General features: G+C 41.1%; 1 protein-coding gene across 1 annotated transcript in view; it reads left to right on the forward strand.

The window, feature by feature from the left end:
• Positions 1 to 7,124: 7,124 nt before the first annotated feature.
• fhod3a (formin homology 2 domain containing 3a) overlaps positions 7,125 to 19,957 on the forward strand; it is a 53,993-nt gene continuing 41,160 nt past the window's right edge. The window contains exons 1-3 of the mRNA XM_053446760.1: positions 7,125 to 7,315; positions 13,519 to 13,628; positions 17,955 to 18,022. Coding sequence (XP_053302735.1) covers positions 7,151 to 7,315; positions 13,519 to 13,628; positions 17,955 to 18,022 — 343 coding nt within the window. The 5' untranslated portion in view covers positions 7,125 to 7,150. The remainder of the gene's footprint in view (positions 7,316 to 13,518; positions 13,629 to 17,954; positions 18,023 to 19,957) is intronic.

Below are 19,957 nucleotides of genomic sequence, written 5' to 3' on the forward strand. Positions count from 1 at the left end.
CGTGGCTTCTTTGTTAATAACTTCACGGGACACAGAATTGAAAAAACGTTCACCGTTGAGTCTCCCGTTTCGCAAGAGTCCTATCTGAAACTCGCTGATAGTCGGTTCACTGTTTCTCGCTCTAAGTCTTTCACCTCAACTAAGTGTCCTGGGAGGCGACACTGAGGTATTACCTGCGACCTATGACACCCAAACCACATTTATCTGCAGCACATGACAGTCAGTGTTGTATTATCTAATGTCAGCAAGTTTGAAAAAGAAAAAGGTGGGACCTTCTTGATAATGTTTATTGCATCACGTGAGGTGCCATCTCTCACGCTTCCCCCTGAGTGATGAGTTTAGTATTCATGAGTTTGTAAACAGTGGAGTTAAAGAAAAGGAGTTAAAAAGGAATTCAAAAAAAATCAGTGAGGAGGAGCACTGTGTGTTGGGTGGAACATTTGGTATAAGGGCTATAAGTGTCTGAAATATTAAATATCATAATTGGACTGACATGCAGGATGAAAAGCTTCTGTCGGAGAGAACACATTGTCCATCAGAGCTTATCTTGGCTATCAGTGCACGCCTTACCCAGGCCTTGAAAAATCTGATTATTTTATTGCATGGGGATGTACAAACATGTCATCTCAGTTCTGCACATTCAGTCCACATTCACTCAAGCTTAAAATATAAATGCTGAGAGTATTCGTTAAAGTGTCCAGGAGCCTTGAGGCAATTTTCAGTTTGTGTTTCTATCATAACATTCACTCTACTGTATGATTGTTAAACAATTCTGAGCGCTTATAAATCATCTCCTTTGTCGTCAAATTGTTTAACCAAAGTATGTCTGCTATAAAATGAGCCAGGTGCACCGAGGAAGTTTTTCTCTATTAACTGTACATGGGATAAATGTTTGAATTTCAACGAGAAAAAAAAAAAAGAAATCTACATAAATTCAAGATTCATTTGAACTGTCATTCACACTAAACACAAGTACAGTTCAGTAGAAATAAATTAAATTGCATCCACATTACAAATGTAATCATTAATGCTGTGGTTTCCTTAGCAGGTATAAAAGCTCTGTAATGTTATAAAAACCCAAATAAGTAAAGAGTTAGGATTAAAAAGAGAAATATGATAATATAATAAAAACTGACGCTGTGATTTTAATGAATGCAGTTGGAAATAAAGTATTTTGTCACAAATGTGAAATGTAAACACTCAAACACAGAGATTCCGAAGTTGTAACAAATACATTTATCTCATATGATCACCACCGCTGTTTGTCACATCATCTAATAGATCTTGTCTTTTACAGTGCACCATATAATTATATTGCAACACATGTGTAAATGGTGGTTAAAATAACTGTTACACAATACCTGTTTTTCCTGTGTGCTGGAAATGTAAACGCTAATGCTTCGGATTTATTTATTACACATTAAAAACAAATAGAGTTGATCCAAAAGGCTTCATAATCATGTAAACACGTAAAAACAATCGTGAGTGTCATCAAACTCTTCTTAGTCTATAAATATATTTACGGTCAGTAGATTGTTGCACATGTTGATAAGATTGTTTACCTGTGATCGCCTCTTTAGTGCCCTAAAGAGGCGTAGGTAAATGCCCTCCGCATTACCGAACACAGTGGAGAACCCGAGTAAAACGATCTGTTATGACCCCGTCATCTGTAGATCAATACATAGAGCAGCATCACAATGATCCTGTAAACGGGAATTGAACCGAATGATAAAAACATGAAATATTATACAGACGGAGACATGGCCCTGTGAGCAGTAGATTATATGTTATCACTAAAAAAAATTAAAAAAACTGCCAACTTTATTCTGTTTATCTCCACTGATAAGATTTGGTGCCATGTTGTCTCTGTTGTGATCCACAGCAGCTCAACTAACCCAGAGGTTAGGGTAAAGGTGTAAAGACTCCTACAAGGTTATAGGAGGTTATGTTCATCATCATCATCTACTTATATGATAATCAATACAAAAATCTTTGTAATGCAATACTATTGTTTTGCAGATGGTGAATTCCAGGTGCAACAGTGGGAGACCCTCCATTACGAAAGGGTTAGAAAAAGGATCACTATTTGGGACTATTAGAAGTTGAAATGTTTTATACGCCATTAACTATTGCTTTTTTTTAATTATTCCCCAGGTTCATTCCATGCAGTTATTAAACAAAACTTTGTGTGGAAACAATTACAACAAAACTATAATTGCCGTTCACAAAATGTTTTTACTGTCTTCATTATCATGCATGACGATGGAGGTGGGGCAGGCTCAGGGTTCACTCTGGCGTCCGAACACTTTTTTGATAGTGATATCCTTTTTAGATGGTGATATCCATTTTAAGACAGGTAGGGTTCTGTTTGCATGTTGTTACTGTCGGAACCGAGGGGGCTGCAGTCAAATTCAATTTCCAATTTTCCTTTCCCAGTAGTAACATGAGCTAAATGTTAACCAGTGGAGATCATATAAACAGACAGCGCATGCTTAACCTTGACACCAATGCCACTGTTGGGAAATCGGATTTCCACTTGTGAGATAAGAAAAGAGCGTCCTCACCCTGAGCTGGCCCAATTTACAGTAGCCTTTTTATTTATGTTAACCGTCTTTAGTCTATCTAATCTACAGTAGTTACAGGAGGCTGTATTATGTGTTCTGTCTGGCGAAACTTTTCACCTTAACAAATAAAAATTAAAAAACTAATTTCTATTCAATCATGAATTAATCTAAAACTGAAACATAAAATAATCTTTGAAAAAGCAGAAAGTACTTTCATTTGCTTCAAAAATCTGGTCTGTTGATCCCATGATATCTGTGTCTGTTGATCGTGAATGACTTTCTGTTGATGTCATGTTTTAATTCCTGCCAGTTGTGATCTTGAATCAGCCTGCTTGGAAATGATGTGTAATGATACTCTCACTAACAACCTGGTTTCATATAAAACAGAACAAGAAGGGCACTTGGCGAGCGCATACCTCCGCCATAAAGATCTCGGAATTATTTCTTTAGTAATTAAAAAAACTGATCTACCCCCTTTATTAAATCTTCCCTAAATGTCAGTGGGTTCTTCCTTCAAGGAAATTGTTTCAGTACTTTTCGCGTAATGCTTTTTATATACAGCAGTAAAAACATAAACTTATTTGGAGAAGGTAACCAGTGAATTATATTATACATTGAGCACTCCAAGGAGGATTTGAGGATAACTATTGATTGTTAACAACCATAGATTGGCATTATCAGTCTGTTTGTCAGTTAACCGCTTCGGTTCAGACCAAAATATCTACTTCCTGGGCGGCCATTAAATTCTGTAAAGATATTCATAGTCTCCAGAGGATGAATCCTGTGTCTGATTCATCTGTGTCCACCAACAGGTTGACTATTTTATTGTTCTCAGCTTTAGCTTCACTTTCAGCATCGTTGAGCAGCTAGCATCGCTGGAGTCTCTCATCTTAGTCTTGTTTAAATTATTTGTTTTATCATTATTTATTTTTTATGTATTGACACAAGCGTTGATAAATACTGACTTATATACAGAGTGCTAGAGATATGCTGGTTCTGTCTGATAAACTGCAGGGGACACCCAAGCCCAAGGACACGGATCTGCTCTTCTGCTCCTGAACCGGTATCACTGTTCAACTGGATAGAAAACCTAATCCATTCATCGACCACCTCGACAGCAAAGGGTGGATGGGTTTCACCATTCTAAAATTCCCTGCTAATGATTAAAAGGATGTGTCCAGATTTTTGTGCATGGTGGAGGATTTCAAACAGTACAAGTACAAAGTGCACCTACCAATGCAAAAGGTTTTTGTGTCATATACTTAACATTAACCAAGTACCAATCTGCCTTCAAGCTATAAGATGGATTGCACTTATTGTAAACCACATAGTTTCCTGTAAGTCATGTGAGGTGTTTAAAGGTTGCTATGGAAGCTGCTCACTAAAATCCCTTTTGGCTGTGCCCCCTGGCTGCAGGGACAACCGGTAGATAACAGCCTCAGGATGCACCACCGTGTATGAATATTTGAAGTCACTGGAACTTCACACCTCATTCTGTATCCTCACACGTCTGGTTGTCTGATAGATGGTGTTGAAATCATAATTTCTTGAGTTTGATTCCCTGTTTTCACAGTTGGTCATTTGTCTTGTCACATTTCACCCTTCGAACAAAACACCACTTCTTTGTTTGTTTCTCCTCTTGATATAATTCAGTGTATCTGTAGCCATACATATATCAGAGTATATACACCTGTGTGTTCGCTGTGTGTGTATATGAATGTGTGTATTTACGTGTGTGGCATGTGTTTATATAAGGGAGAGCGGGATAATGTGAGACACTTTTTACATTTGCTCCCCTCTAGGCGAGCTAAAATGATATATCAGTAAAATGTATACATTTCCCATTAATTCAGGACTTTTTCTAGCAATGGAAATGATCAGAATGTCTTCAGGACAAAGGGCAGTGAAAATATGATTGTTTTTAAAAAAGTGGTCTTGTGTCCCACTTTACCCCAGCAGGGACAGGGATATTGTTTTTCTCTGCATATTCAAATGCCAGTTCACGGCACTTAACTGGAGCAAGGCCATGGAACTGGTCAGCTAGTTGTTTCAAGTGTTTGGCTAGCTCCTCCTCCATCTCATCTGTGAATATTCTCTTTGCCTCAGCTACTGCACCCCAGGCTACTGATTTTACTTCCCCTTTCTCTTTTTTCTTTATGAATCTTTTGAGGGTTGTCTTATCAATATTTTTATCCCTTCCAGCTTTTCTTAAGGACTTCTTTCCTTGCATGACCTCAGCAGCTGCACTCTCCATCTCTGCGAGGGGTGTTTGGCCCCAGGTTGTCTTCCTGGTGTAGTTTATCTTTTCTACAATGTTTATGACAATAAAAATAAAACATATGTAATGTAATATTACACTAAAATATGTTTAAGACTAAACTTAACTTGTGCTTCATGTCTCACTTTACCCCACAGCCACCATTTTAGAAAAAAACAACATCTCTTAGTAATTCAGGCTAATCTTCAGCTAGCATCAATCACATGGTTTTATATGTTGGAAGTTCACCAACATGTATGATATAAGTTGTTCCACCTGATTCAATTTGTTTTGACACAACAGTTGATTAAGTTCAAAGCAAGAAAAATGTACTATTACATGCAGAAAAACACATTTTTGTGAAAAAACATACTTTCCACAGCACCAGCACCGACTTCTCCTTCATGGCAAGGGGGGAATGCCTCGGTCACTGATATAATCTTTTTTTGACATTTAATCATAAAATGAGTAAGCGTCCATTAGCATGATGAGGAAAGGTCAGTAATTTATTAGTTATATATTACATAACATCAGGATCAGGACCTGGTTTCTTTACAACTGGTCAGCCGGTAATAATTTGTGATATATGACAATAAGTCGAACAAACTCATCAACGATCATCACCGTTAGTAGTTTCAGTCGTGGTGATGGTATAAAGTCCTGATGCCAATTCACTCCCACACATCACAGACATCCTGCAGCTGATCTACAAACAGTTCATCTTAATCAAGGTGCTGTTTTCCGGCGGTGTACTAATGTATGGTCAGGGATTACGAGCCTGAGGTCAGTCACACACTGAATGATCAGTCATAACCAGGCTCTCCACTGTAGGGCAGCGCTTGTCAGAGTGTGTGAGGAAATCTTTCCACGACCAAGCCTCACGGTTGTCACTGTCGAGCTGCATGAGTCTCCTCGCTCATTAGTGGCGTAACTCAGCAGCTATCTGCCCTCCAGTGGCCACAGACAGACACTCCACTGACTTTCCCCATGGAGTAAATTACACGACAGCTTCCACTCACGCAAACAAGTGAGGTTTACAGGTGCACAGACAAATGGTGTAGTGAAGTGGTGTCTAGTAATGGGACGCATTTTTACACCGTTTCCTCTGAACATTAAATGATGATCATCTGACTTCAGCTCGGCAAGCTTTGTTTTTCATGATGACATTATTTAATTATAGCTCACTCAAACTAGTGTCTTATTTAGATTGTGGCAAGATAATCAATGAATTAGCATTTCAGACCAACTGTCAGTTTACTGTAACTGAATATTAAAGTATACTCCTACAAATATATAATAATAATAATAGTTACTATTATTATTATTATTATTATTATTTATTTGTAGGAGCATAATAATTATAGTTATTCTTTTTATCATTTTTGAAGAAAAGGGTTCCCAGTTGGTCGTCATTGTGTTACTGTGGGACTAACATAAATACTGAATCTGCATTTTGGCCACAAGAGGGCAGGATAGGTCAAGATTCTGCTCTAACTTGTTGCAAATAATATTCGTCCCTGTATTACTCTGATAAAAAAGTAAAGTGTGTGTGTGTTGTACTGTTTTGTGAACTTATAGCACATTTGTTTTTATTACATACTTCACCTCTTTATCCTAATAGCCTACTTGTTGAAAGTCTCCACCACTTTTAACAGACAATAGCTCTCTTATGAAGCTATATAAATATAAGTTTATACACTTTGCTACTGTATGATCTCATGATTCTGTCTAACAGTTGGCACCTTTGCCTATTCATGTTTTACATGTAGGTTCCTTGAAATAAATGTAGGTTGTTATAGGATTAGTTTTCATATGGGAAGCCAGTGCTATAAGCCGGGCACAGAAATGTGAGGGGAGGGGGAGGCAGAGATGAGGCAGAGGGGTAAATGGATACGGGATGGGGGAGTGTGGGGGAGGATTTAGTGGGACTCAGACAGCAGACTGTCCCAAGCTGCGCTGATCCGTCACTCTCCGGCACAGAGCTGCAGTCAGTCCGCCTGCTGCTGCTGCCTCCTCCCGTCTCTTACCACCGACCACCTGCCTCTCCGAGAATAACACCGCGGCACCAGAGAACCGGGACGACATCCACAGAGAGGAGGCGACACCAACCAACCATCACCGGCTGCCTGTGCCACCGTCCTCCGCCCGTACGCCACCTCCAGTGTCCCGCAGGAGGGAGGGAGCCGGCTGCGCACAGGGCGCACACACACTTGGCGACTCGGGGTTTGTTGTCGTTACCAGGAGGGAGACCGGAGAGGGGAGAGGTCCAGGAGCGCGCAGCGGGTTCAGCTGCTCCGGCTCTGCGTCGTCCCAGTTGCATGGATGCGCCATGGCCACGCTTGTGTGCCGGGTTCAGTTTTTAGACGACACCGATCCGTTCAACAGCACCAACTTCCCCGAGCCGACCCGACCGCCGCTGTACACCTTCAGGGAGGACATCCCCCTCATCAACCAGTTAGCAGGGGTCCACCGGCTCCTCAGAGCCCCGCACAAGGTAGGACCTGTCCCACCCCTCACTTCTGTTCCCTCAAACACTCACTTCACTTCAGTTGTATCTGGATGTCAAGGCACTTTACATATGATCGAGAACTTACGATTTAGAGAGAAACCAAACGTGGAAGAAACCTCTGGAACCAGACTCGGTGTGTACCTGCCTCGACCGGTGGAATATGTCATATATATCAATCATACAAATGTTAATATCTCATCATAAAACCATATGAAACCAATAAAATCCTACAGGAGTCATGTTATTCTAATAGAAACATATACCTTTGGGTTGATGTTTCCAATTTCTGTCAATACATTGGTTCAATGTGAGTGTGCTTTGCGATCTTCAAGGTTGCTCTCCACCCCCGAGCCTCCTTCAAGTAAACTTCCATACCCACCATTCTCAGGCTATTTTGGGAACTCGTGCAACTACAAGTGACTCTTGCTCTGCACTGACACAAGGCTGCAAATGTTTGCCTCACATCCCGGAACTGACATCAAACATGACTTGTTTCAGACCAAATAATCCCACGCTGGCAGTGGCACACACTGACCTTGCTGAGTTGCCTTGGAGCAAGGATGCTAACCTTTGACCCCTGCTGTTGAATGAGAAATCGTCCCAAGTTTATTGCTGCATTGTTTTGCACCCTGCTTTGCATGTTACTGTGACAGGTGGTTGCAAAGGCATTACTGCAGCTATATCCTGCGTCGCCTCACTGTACCCACAGGTGACGGCTGTAAAAGCCCAGGACTTAAAAGATGCTCACGAACAGTAGATGATTGATCAGATGCTGATGATGGATCCGGGAAAGTGATGAAGAGGAAGAGATTTTTCAGTGTTAAAAACAATCCAGAAAGAAATATACTTTTATATTGGGCACAATTCAAAGCATTACAAAGTGCCTAGAGGACAAATAAAACCAAGAATAGAAAACATCAAAACCAAGAAGCGAACTAACACAGTGTAATTTGAAGTTAAACAGAGCAGATGATTTAACACAGAATCTAAAATCAAAAATGACAAGTGATATAATACAAAATCTAAACTCAAAGACAATGGTTTCATTTAATGAAATACATTGACTATGAAATATTCATTGCAGATAAACCAGGAAGGATGCACCGAAAAGTTTTGTCCCTCTGCACCATAGACTGTTTATATACAGCTCTGCACACACCGTCCAGCACGCAAACAGTGAAAAGTGACAGTTTCTATCTATCTTATAGGTAACAGCAAAAAAACAACTAAATGTAATCTGGTAAAAGTATGTTTTTAGGGATGATCTATTAAAGAAAAAGCAGCCTCACAGACAAGATTGAGTGAGACGCACAAACACACCCACAGAGGCCTTAGAAGTAGAACAGATACTGCATGTGACCACATCATTTATTCCTCAAGATGTTCCATTCAAGCTGGAAATTTGGACTTTTGAACACAGTTGAAAGTTAGACGGCGAGAGAAAGAGAGTTCAGCTGCTGGCACAGAGCTCTGACAGCGAACTAGTGTTCAGCAGCCGAGTGGTTTTCCAGATCGAGTCAAGTCTCTCGCTGCCCCATCTTCTAAAAAGCCACAAAACAAATGAAAAATGGCCCACAGCACAGACAAGCTTATGATTACAACCTATACAAGGACAGATGGCACAGCTTGGGTTCCTGTTTGCAATTTTGTCCACATCAGGAGAAGCGTCTGTGTGCGATGGCCAAGGGATATTGCTCTTAGATTATAGGGATGAAAGTCGACTGTTTGCAAATTTGCCCAGTGGACTGTCAAGATCCAAATGACGGTGCTTAAAAGACTTCAGTGTCATTATGTTATTGGAAAATATCAAAAGTGCTTGGTTTTGGACCATATGCCTTGATTACTTTGAGATAGTGATTCTCTCTTTTGTCTCAACCTTCTGCGATCTCCTCTGAGAAAAATGCCCACTGTATTATTATGTTGCGATGGTGGTGCTCTGTGTATGGCTGCACGTAAAGTATAGGTCACTTGTCCCAGAATTCCTGTGGCCGGGGCCCTGGATCCCTGCGACACTTTGTTCTCCTCACTTTTGGGTGCTGTGGTTTTCCTGACCTCTTCCTCCATGTCCTCCTCTTCCACCTCTCTTGACCATGTACACACACACACACACACACACACACACACACACACACACACACACACACACACACACACACACACACACACACACACACACACACACACACACACACACACACACACACACACACACACACACACACACACACACACACACACACACAATGTTAGGATGTGTTGCCAGGGCTAAATCAGTGAGCATGGGATGTGTCATTTTGTCCAAACTTGCAAAACAAAGCAGTTGCCTTTGGATTCCTATAGAAGATACAATACTTTTTTTAACCTTTTAAGCTTTAAGAAATGAACCGATATACAAAACTCAGATATAGACAACATATATTCGACAACAATTCACAATTCGGTTCCAACCTAGTAATATTACAAACTTCTGTCGGTCTGTATTTGGAACTGGCAGCCTGTGGCCAGTACGTCTGTCCCGGGCGGATCATTTTGATAATCTGCTTATTTTTATTTCCCCATATCAAACTGACAGTGTCAGAGCCAGGGGTGCTGATCTCTGTCATGCCAATAATATTCATATAATTACTTTCTCTTAATAAAAGCACAATCTTCTGTGTCACTGTCCTTGTACAAAAAGAGACTTAGAAATGTTCTACTGTTTGCACATTTGATTTTCAATAACAATAAGCTCTTTAAGATAATGTTATTCATCTATATATATTTGTCCCTCTCTGTATTTTATTTCTGTTATAGTAATATGTATCAAAGTTTCTCTTTACTTATAATGCAGAGCATGTATTCAAGATTTAGTTTGTTTGTGTTTTCAGCTTATTGTTATATTTGGGTGTGGTTTTCATATAAGCCATTACCGGTTTCCACCACACCCCATGTGCATATAAATATTTCATCTATGTATATTGTCATAATGTTGTGTGAATTAAATTAAGCTAAACTAAGCTAAGAAAATAATTTTAACAAAGCTCAGACACTAGGTCTAAAAATGATAAATTACACTAGAACCCAGAAGCATCGCCATAAGTCAAGCAGCTACAGTTGTACAAAGGAAAACTCCCATTCCGCCTCCAAAAAAACAACAAAGCCTAGACTTCACAGCTTAACTTTTATTTCATTACCAAAAGCTTCCCATTAAAGCAACACTGGGAGATTTAATGGCTGTGTAGAACACGCCCTCCCCCGCACCCTTCAAAGGGGCCGATCCTCCTCCAGCTCCGAACCCGACACACAAAAAAGGTTCTTAAAATCTCATCGTCCACGTTACGTAAGGGCATCGTTAACTGTCGTCCCACTGTGATCGCCAGCAGGCTCGGTGTTGTTTTAACGTGGACGTAATTACTCCCCCTCACCATCCACTTTTTTTCCCCCTCCCTTTGGTTTGCTCTTCTGGGAGAAGTTGATTAAATGGGTGTAAAGTATACGAGCCACTCGAGTGTTTGCCTTGCCCGTCCCGGAGACTTGAGTGTGAAGGGGTTTTGTGGTTCCTCCTGGAGCCGCCGCGGTCCCGGCTTTACGCGGCATGATCTGTTTTGTTATGTTACTACTCCTATTACCCAATCCAAGGGTTTTGCTAAAGAGACACCCTATGCAGGGGGAGCTGTTTACATATTGAGTTTCAAAGTGGTCCGGGATCACCTCTTGCTGTCCAAGCTGTATTTATACGAGTAATGTGCAAACATAAATTGGAGCAGCAGAAAGAGGAGGTGGAGATACTAGAGGATGGGTCTGTTTTGGATGAGAATGCCGGGAGAGATAATTCCACTGACACGCTAAAAGGATGAGGGACACGGCGACATATGGGTGGAATACTGATGAAAACGCTGAATAACGCTGACAGATTGGGCACAGGAAGTGTTTTTGTCCTATTCCTACAGTCAATATCTGGGGAAGTGGGACAAGGCGTGATTAACACAACCCACTGTCCCCGTCCGCCCTCTTCAAACCAGATTTAGCAAATCTGACATGCTTTGTTGGCCCGAGAAGCATGAATAAAAACATTGACGTTGCACCTGGATTCAATAGCAGGTGAAACTTGGCTTAGACTACAGAAACGGCCCTTAGTTGCACTGGAATCCTTGTTATTTCTCTTTTATGGGTTCAAATTTCTGGTCAGGCTAGCAAGCAGGCAGGCAATGTTGGTCAGTCCAATACTTGTGGTCCAGAATGAATATCGCATCAACTAGTTGATGGATACGCACAATGTATTGCACAGACAGTCATGATTGCAGGACAACAAACTGCTTTAAGTTGATGGATCTCCTAACTTTTCCTCTCTGGGGGTTTGCCTTGTGTGTTTGGTATGAGATATCAGTCCTTTAAACATGCCTTTTTTTTATCGGCAAAGTCCATGAATTGTTCTCTGAGAAATCAATGGTTATGTGGAAAGACACCCCATTTAAAATCCTGGATCCACATCTGGAGCCGGATCTGTAACAACATTTTACGGGTTCTTCTCTGACCCATATTGCATCCTTCTACCAAGTTTCTTCATTATCCGTTCAGTAGTTTTTGTGTAATCCTGCTAAATATCAGAGAGACAAACAAACACAAACCAAAACATAACCTCGTTGGTGGAAGTAAAGATGACTTAAAGAATAAACGCCAGAGTCGTTCTGCAAAGTTCATCGGCAGTATCGAGTTGCTTAGATCCTCATTTGAAACACTTTGGGATATTCGGTTACACCCCCACCCCACCCCACCAATCCACTCCCAGCCTCGAAACCCCCACCCCTGAGCTCCTGTGTGCATGCTGCCTCAGAGCAGAGCAAATATAGCAGGGTTATATTTATGCTGTGAGTTCATCCGACAGTCCGTCTGGCTGTTTCCAAGTGAAAGGGAGGGACAGACAGACGAGCAGCAGCGGGTCTTGTGATCTGTGGTCTTCGCCTGGTCAGCAAGTGTTGTCATGCAGCACAGGGTGGAGGGGCTCGTCGGCTGGTGGTTTGGCGAATCACCAGAGGCCGGGCTTGATTAAAACCCACCCGTACTATTGAAGTGCCAAATGCTAATTTATCTCAGGGCTCTGATCTCGTACAACAGCAGCTTTAACACTGTTTGCTTCGACATCATAACGTTACCTTTTTATGAGACGTCTCCCTGGGATGGCAGCTTGCACCTGCTATCAGCTTGTGACAGTGCCCATAAACATCGCTGCCAGTGGTGCGCAGATATATTACTGTGCACCTGGTCTCAGACTCAGCGGGGTTTCTCATTACACAGCGTAGTGGGTCAATTCTGACATAGGCCGCTCTGCAGTTTTACCCAAGATCAACTATTGCAGATGACTTTGGAGTAAGGTTGATCAGCTCTAGAGAGGTGAAAAACAGGACTATATGATGACAGTGATTGACTTAAACGTGCTTTAGCTTCGTATTATACGTGATTTCATAACATTTAAGTGTCATATTCCTCACAGCTGCTATTTAAATGCACACAATCTGTCTTTCTTTCTTCACTTTCCCCCTCTGGTTTTGGTTTCATGTTCTCCAGCCTTTGTGGCAATGTCTCTAGTAGTTAAATCTCTTAACAGCTTTGTAATGGTAAAAGCAGAGCCACACTGCATATGGTCCCTACCCCCCCACACACATGGACCACTGTACGTACTCTTGTTCAAACGCCTACCCTGTAAACTGGCTTAGTTTTACGGGCTGAAATTGTTTTGTTTTTTAAGGGTGTGAATACTGTGAAATGTTCGGAGATCTAGTGTGGGAGCATTACAAAAGTGAGCCCAGAGACCATTGTACATCACAGCCAGGGAAATTTCACATGCCACCTTGGATGTCCAAGTTCCTACTCAATGTTTTTTTCCATCCCTAATGTATTTCTTACTGTACATATCTATTTATTTACATTCCACTTTAAATACGCACAATACTCTGCACTTTACTGCCTCTTTTTGCACTTCTGGTTAGATGCTAAACTGCATTTCGTTGTATTAGTACTTGTACTGTGCAATGACAATAAAGTTGATTCTAAATCTAATCTAATCTAAATGCCAATTTGAAGTGGGGGCAACTGCAGCTATAGTGCTTCTCTCTTTGAGTTTTTCAGTTCGGTTTAATTCAATATCAGGCCTATTTCATTCATTTAAAAACATTTGGATTAAAAAAATATGTATTTCTCCCTCTCCACAGCTTGATGACTGTACGTTGCAGCTCTCTCACAATGGCACCTATCTGGATCTGGAGTCCTCTCTGGCTGAGCAAAGGGACGAGCTGGAGGGATTTCAGCAGGACGACACAGGGTGAGAGTGACTCACGTTTAGAATCTCTGCCGCAACCACACACACCTCTAAAAGAACACTCACACACTTCCACTCGTCGCCGTCAAAACACCTCGAATCATTTAAGTGTTGAGTCCCCTCGCGTCTTCTCTCCCTCAAACACACACTCATTTCTCTGAGCTTCTCCATTCTTATGAAATGGGGAAGAATCACAAGCCGCTGGATATGGATTTCTTGGAAGCGCAAGTTCACGGAAAGTATGAAGCCCTTTGGAAAGCGAGACAGATGTGCCCTCCCTTCCACAGCAACAGCTCCCCGCTCTGAGCTGTACTCTTATAATACTTGTTATTCTGGTCGTCTTTGTGACAAGAGTTTCACAGTTCACAAACCTGTCAACTCTGGATGCTCGAGGACACAGCACGACCACTTTCTTACAGTACTGCTGAGAATTATTTTCGGTCTCTCACATATCTGCTGTCTCTCTTTGGGTCAACAGCAGAAATGGAAAATTGAATCCAGCTCAGGATTTCCCACAGAAACTTTTGTAGCAGAAGTGATGAGCCAGCTGGAACCTGACATATCATGTCTTGTCATCAATTTACTAGATTTAGGCCGCAATAATAGCCCTATGTTGAAAGCTGTGCGAAGTAGAACCTTAGTGTTGACAGGTGTATGATAATTATCAAATTTATAATTAATTATAATTAATCAAAAACTAAAAATGATCCAGCTTGATTAGTAGCTGATTTATAGGTTGATTGTTGATTGTATGTTAACTGTCGTTATCAGAGACTGTTTATAAAGATGGACCACATGACTGCTACGTCTGATTTCTGATTGGTCGAGCACATGGCTACATCCCCCAATCACTACTTTGCTGACTGTGGCTCCTAATGTACAAGATGGCAGCGTTCTTATCTGGGATATTTTGGCTTCATTTGTGGATGGTGAGGAAAACGGAGATGTGTCATCCATCTTTATGGACAGTTTATATGTCAGTGAATAACGTCGAACTGACCCTGGATATGCAATAACCGGCAAATACAATCAGTCAAGTCATTTAGATGTTCTGGTTATTTTTGATTTATTAGAAGGGGGTATTTATTATTAATTGAATCAGTCTTTACATCAGCATACAGTAGGACTGAGGAGCTATTGTAAATAAATAACCGAACAATCTGTCTTTAAAGAGATAGCTCACAGAAATATTTTAATTCACTCATTATCTACTCACCACTATGCCAATGAAGAGGTGTTTAAATCCACAAAAGACTTTTGGAGTTTCAGGGGTAAATAGCGTTGCAGCCAAATCCCAAACAATTGAAGTAACTGGGGACTATGTCTTTAATCGTACAAAAAGGAATGCCTCCGTACTGCTCCTGTGGTGTCATCCAAGTTTTCGTAAGCCCCGACATTCAAATTTGACTTGAAACAGCGTAATTTACATCATGTTTTACCCTAAATGTCCTCTGATATCCTCCTGCCTGGAGCTGCGTTCCTTTTCGCGAGCACACGCAAGCTAGCTTGTGCAGTGCAGTCAAATTTGAATGTCGGGGCTTACAAAAACTTTGATGACACCACACGAGAAGTATGGAGGCCTTTTCTGTTTTTTTTTCCTGTTGTTTTTTTAACGTTTGAATATGGTGTCCCCTGTTACTTCAATTGTATTGGATTTGGCTTCAAGGCTGTTTGCCCCTGAGACTCCAAAAGTGTTTTGTGTCCTCAAACATTTCACACAGCCGTCCATTGGAATAGTGGTGAGTAGATTATGAGTGAATAAAAAATGTTCAGAAAGCTATCCCTTTAATTTCTTTCCAAAGGTATGTCACCTTCAGATTTTTTTTCTGAAATGCTATGGCTAGCCATCACATATCTAGCTAGCAAGCAAAGTTAGCCGGTTAGCTTGTTTTTTTAGCTTGTTTTTTTAATCTTTTCATATGTTCTGTGTACTAGCCAGTAAGCTAGCTAAATTGCAAATACATTTTAATTAATGTTAACAAGTTAACAAAATATAGCCTGGGTATAGTTTTCCAGATAACTTTCCAGCCATTTGTTACTTAGCTGACTCGCGGTGAATATTAGCTAATTAGCTTCATAATAAATAATTGAAAACATAGTGTGACATTATTAAGATTATAGTTTATAGTGTGAAGAGCTAGATTAATTGCACTAGACGGTCCTGTTGAGTTTAACTAGGTCACAACTACTCAGTTCTCAGATATTGCCTCCAACACAATGCAGTATTGTGTTACCTGAAATCACTTTGTGTGCACACAGCACTGTCACGTAGAGCTCCGAGAACAGAGAATGCAGCTGTTAAGTGGCTGCATATGTCTGTGATGGTGTGTGTGTGGTATGTTGATGTGTTTGGAGACTGGGGGCCAGAAGAATGATAAGTGATGGCGGACCCACAGAGCTGCTTGTTCTCTGTGTCTGATTGCGCTTGTTTCCATAGGCACGATTATTTGTGTGTCTGTGTGCATGTGTGTGCGTCTTTGTTGTGCCTAGTGAGACTTTTGACAGATGATGGACAGGTTAATAACGGTGTGTTTGTGTATTGGGGTGGCTGAGACCTTGTGGAACTGGTTGAGTTGGACGTGCCTGTCTGTCATCCTATCAAACGGAAGCTCTTAGCGAGGTCACACTGTACTGGCAGCAGGAAGTGATTCATACGTTGGGTTGGGTTTGACCCCTTACCAGAGCAAAGAGAGGCTAAGGATGGATCCTTCTTACCAAGCCTGTTCTGTCCTCCCTCTCATATTATTTATATTGTGTCTTAAATGAATGAAATGATCACACCTAATACCTCAGCCCCACACCCTCACCACAGGCTGTTTTTGACAGCTGCTGATGTAATTATAGAATTCTAGCTAGAATCTCCGTTCTTTTTATGTTTTCCGGCTTCCTGCCACAGTCCAAAGACATTGGATGAGGTGTAGACTCTAATTTGATAAAGTGAATCTGTGAATGCTTTTTTATTTCTTTATGCTGTTGGCCCTGTGATTCGCTGGCGACCTGTCCAGGGTGCACCCCCCTGTAACCCAATGTCAGCAGGGCTCCAGCTACCCTGTAACCTTCAAAGGATAAGCAGTATCGATAACGGATGGATGAATTTTCTAGTTTTTTACTGACAACCAGGAATTAGGAAACTGAATCTTGCCTTTAACTATAAAGACAGCAGAGTCTGATAAACATCACATTGGTATGGACATAATTTCACTCCGAATTTACGTTCCCAAGCATCAAAAATGTGTTGAGATTCCAGCTGTGGCTGGACACTGCTCGCCACAGCCGACAGTAAACAAAGTCCTCTGGTGACAGGACAGCTCAGTCTGCCTCCACTGTAGGAGGATGGTGTCAAAACTGCTGTAGATTGTGCTTCCTTTTTTTGTCCCTCCAGATATAGACACAAATGTAAAATCACGTTATGTTCACCCGCTCTCTGTGTTTACAAGTCTAGATTTTCTCCTACATCCACTTTGACTCTTTCTGCATTTTTGCTTTAACTGTCCTCCTCACACAATACATGATCAGACTGGTAGGGAAAACTAATTTCTTCTACCATCAAATTTCCTGTATCTCAACAGATCTAGTTAACATGTTGCTCTATTACCGAGCAACTCTGATAACAGGGCACAACAGGATTACATGAGGCCAGCTGTTCTCTTGTTTGGGTGTGTGTTATCCTTACTACATGTTATGCATAACGAGTATCTTCCAACCGTGTGTGTTATCAGAGTATTTTGGGCTGGATGCTATCAGCATGTTATTGATGGGAGCTCCTATAGATCGGATGATAAGGTCTGAGGTTAGAAGAGAGAGTTTGACTCAAAATACCATCATACTCTCCTCTATTGTTTATGTGCACTCATTTTGTTTTTCCACCGAAGTTTACGGTGTGTATGAATGTGTGCTCATTGGCATGATGGTTTGCAGAGGTGTATGAATGTGTGTTTAGTGTGTTGTGTCTGCCTGGGCAGTTCTGCTGTCTAAATCCTCAAGGCTCAGATGTGTATCACTATAGGGGTACCAATCTAATGCAGGCCACCATTTGTTTTCCCCATTCCCGTCATGCCAGCAGGTTTGCGCCATAATAAGGTCCATCATAACAAACCCTTGTGTCATATTGTGTTTGGAAATCAGATTTTTCTTCACACAAGTTACAAAATCTGTTGGCTAAAGCCACGGAAATTACATTTGATTCCTGAAATGAAACAATCGCTTTGGCCTTAGGTGAAATTGTTAAATTCAATCAGCTACTTTCATGAAAATGTTTTTGAATAAAATGTAACTCTTTAATCCCCTTTGTCGTTCCTGTCTTTCTCTCTCCATCTCTCTGTCTCTTAGGGCCAGAGGGAAGAAGCACAGTGTTATTCTACGGACCCAGCTGACAGTCCGTGTGCACTCCTGCATCGGTGAGTGCATGTGTGACATGTTTATGTGTGCTTAAAAAAATGTTTCTCCCTGGGAACACACACACACATGCATAGTTTGACAAATCAGAAAGTACCAGTACACACTGTACCGAATGTTCAAATGGCTGTCCAGGGGTTTACACATGGTACATACTGAGGTCAGACCTTCAACACAGATCCATCAAATGTTTTTAATCATGATACTACAGCATGTTTATATCTCTGTCATATAGCCTTACACAATTAAACGTGCTTTATGATGGGAAAACAGACAACCAAATCTCCCATGTATTCCAAGTGGAGTATTATGGCCATGTTGTCGTTTGTGAAACTTATACTGAAGTATAACTTAAATTTTTTTTCCATATACCTCATTTTAACACAGTGGATAGGCTGATCATCTGATATTCCCCTCTAAAATGACAAGTGGTCTAAAATTCGACTTTACTTTTTTTTAATCTCTGACTTTTTTCTCTTTAGGCGGTCCTAATACTCCATAGCCCCAAACCAAAGATAACCTTTAAATCTGTAGAGTTTTCCCATTGGCATATATTCATTAAAGTGGAAAGAGTTCACTCACTCTGTCCCCTGGTCCAGCTTGAAATAGCTCTGCAACCAACATTGATTGTTCTGAATTTGGTACAAAAATCCATGTCCCCCTCGGGACCAATTGTAATAACATCATGGTACTTTAAATACTCATGTGGCACGGTCATCACATCAAAGTTTCTCTCTGGTTTATGACCAAAAACCAAGATAAGCTAGGATGGCGAACACACAGTCTGTTTCTTAGTCTCCCTTTCCTTTGAGTCAGTGCTCCTCATTCCTTTCCTCCGTGACTATAGTCTGCATGGTTAACATTCTCCATGCCAGTGATAGCAGTGCTAATTCTGGATTCTAGAATTAGTGACCCTCATTCGTCGAGAACGTGATGAGGTGAAAGGTCACCCCCTCAGTGGGGCTGAGGGTGTTAAGGAGAGAAAACATGTGAATATATAAATACTTATATGTATATTGTGTGTGATAATAATAGAAAGTCCAAATGCATGCCACTAATGGGTCTGGCAACAGGTAATTTTATATACTACTATATTTGCTTGTCTCTACTATTTTAAAACCCAGCTTCCTATGAGAGCATATATTGAAGGCTGCATTATCACAACACGAGATGCATTTCCTATCAAATGGCACGAGTGACATTTTGCCCTGGGCCAAAGCGTAATGATTTTGCTCACTGTATTGACCGCACTCTGTATTGACCAGTAGGCATGGCACAGATTCAAAGCAGCCATCCGATCGGGAGCGAAGCTGATATTCTGGAGCGGCAGGTTGTAATTCAACTGCATTAAACACATGTATAATCAGACAGCTTGAGTTAGTCCAAGATAGGCATTTCCTTCAGAGATCCCACCCCCCTCTCAGTTGCTGCTGCTGCAGTGAGTCGGTTCAGCTGTCTACTCATCGAGCCCTTCATCGCTCTGTAATCCTGCAGAGACCTGACCTTCAGATCGCCTGAGTAATGGTCAGCGTACTATCCACTAAATGAAAAGTCTGTCACAATCAAGGATAAAGATTATTTGTATAATCAAGGATCTACGATTTACAAGATGGTCGGTGGAGGATCACATGTTTGAACTAAGCATACAACGTAGATCGCTGATGATGCCGCATGATGCTTAATGTTTACTATCTATGATTAAAGCAAAAAAAAGGATCAATTCCTTACAGATTATCCTAATCTACGGCCTTGATCAGCAAAGATAAGGATTTGATTGTATTAGGGTCAAATATTAGGAAGATCTTAAGGTTTCCGTCCTTCTTCAGTCGTTTATTGATCTTATTTCAAGGCCACTAATAGAAACACTGCTTTGTTTGGCATTTCTTGGCACGACTAATGCCAGACCCACACTGGAGGATAACGTGTCAGATATATGG

Source organism: Pleuronectes platessa, chromosome 18 (genome assembly GCF_947347685.1).
Source record: "Pleuronectes platessa chromosome 18, fPlePla1.1, whole genome shotgun sequence".
NCBI classification, from domain to species: Eukaryota; Metazoa; Chordata; class Actinopteri; order Pleuronectiformes; family Pleuronectidae; genus Pleuronectes; species Pleuronectes platessa.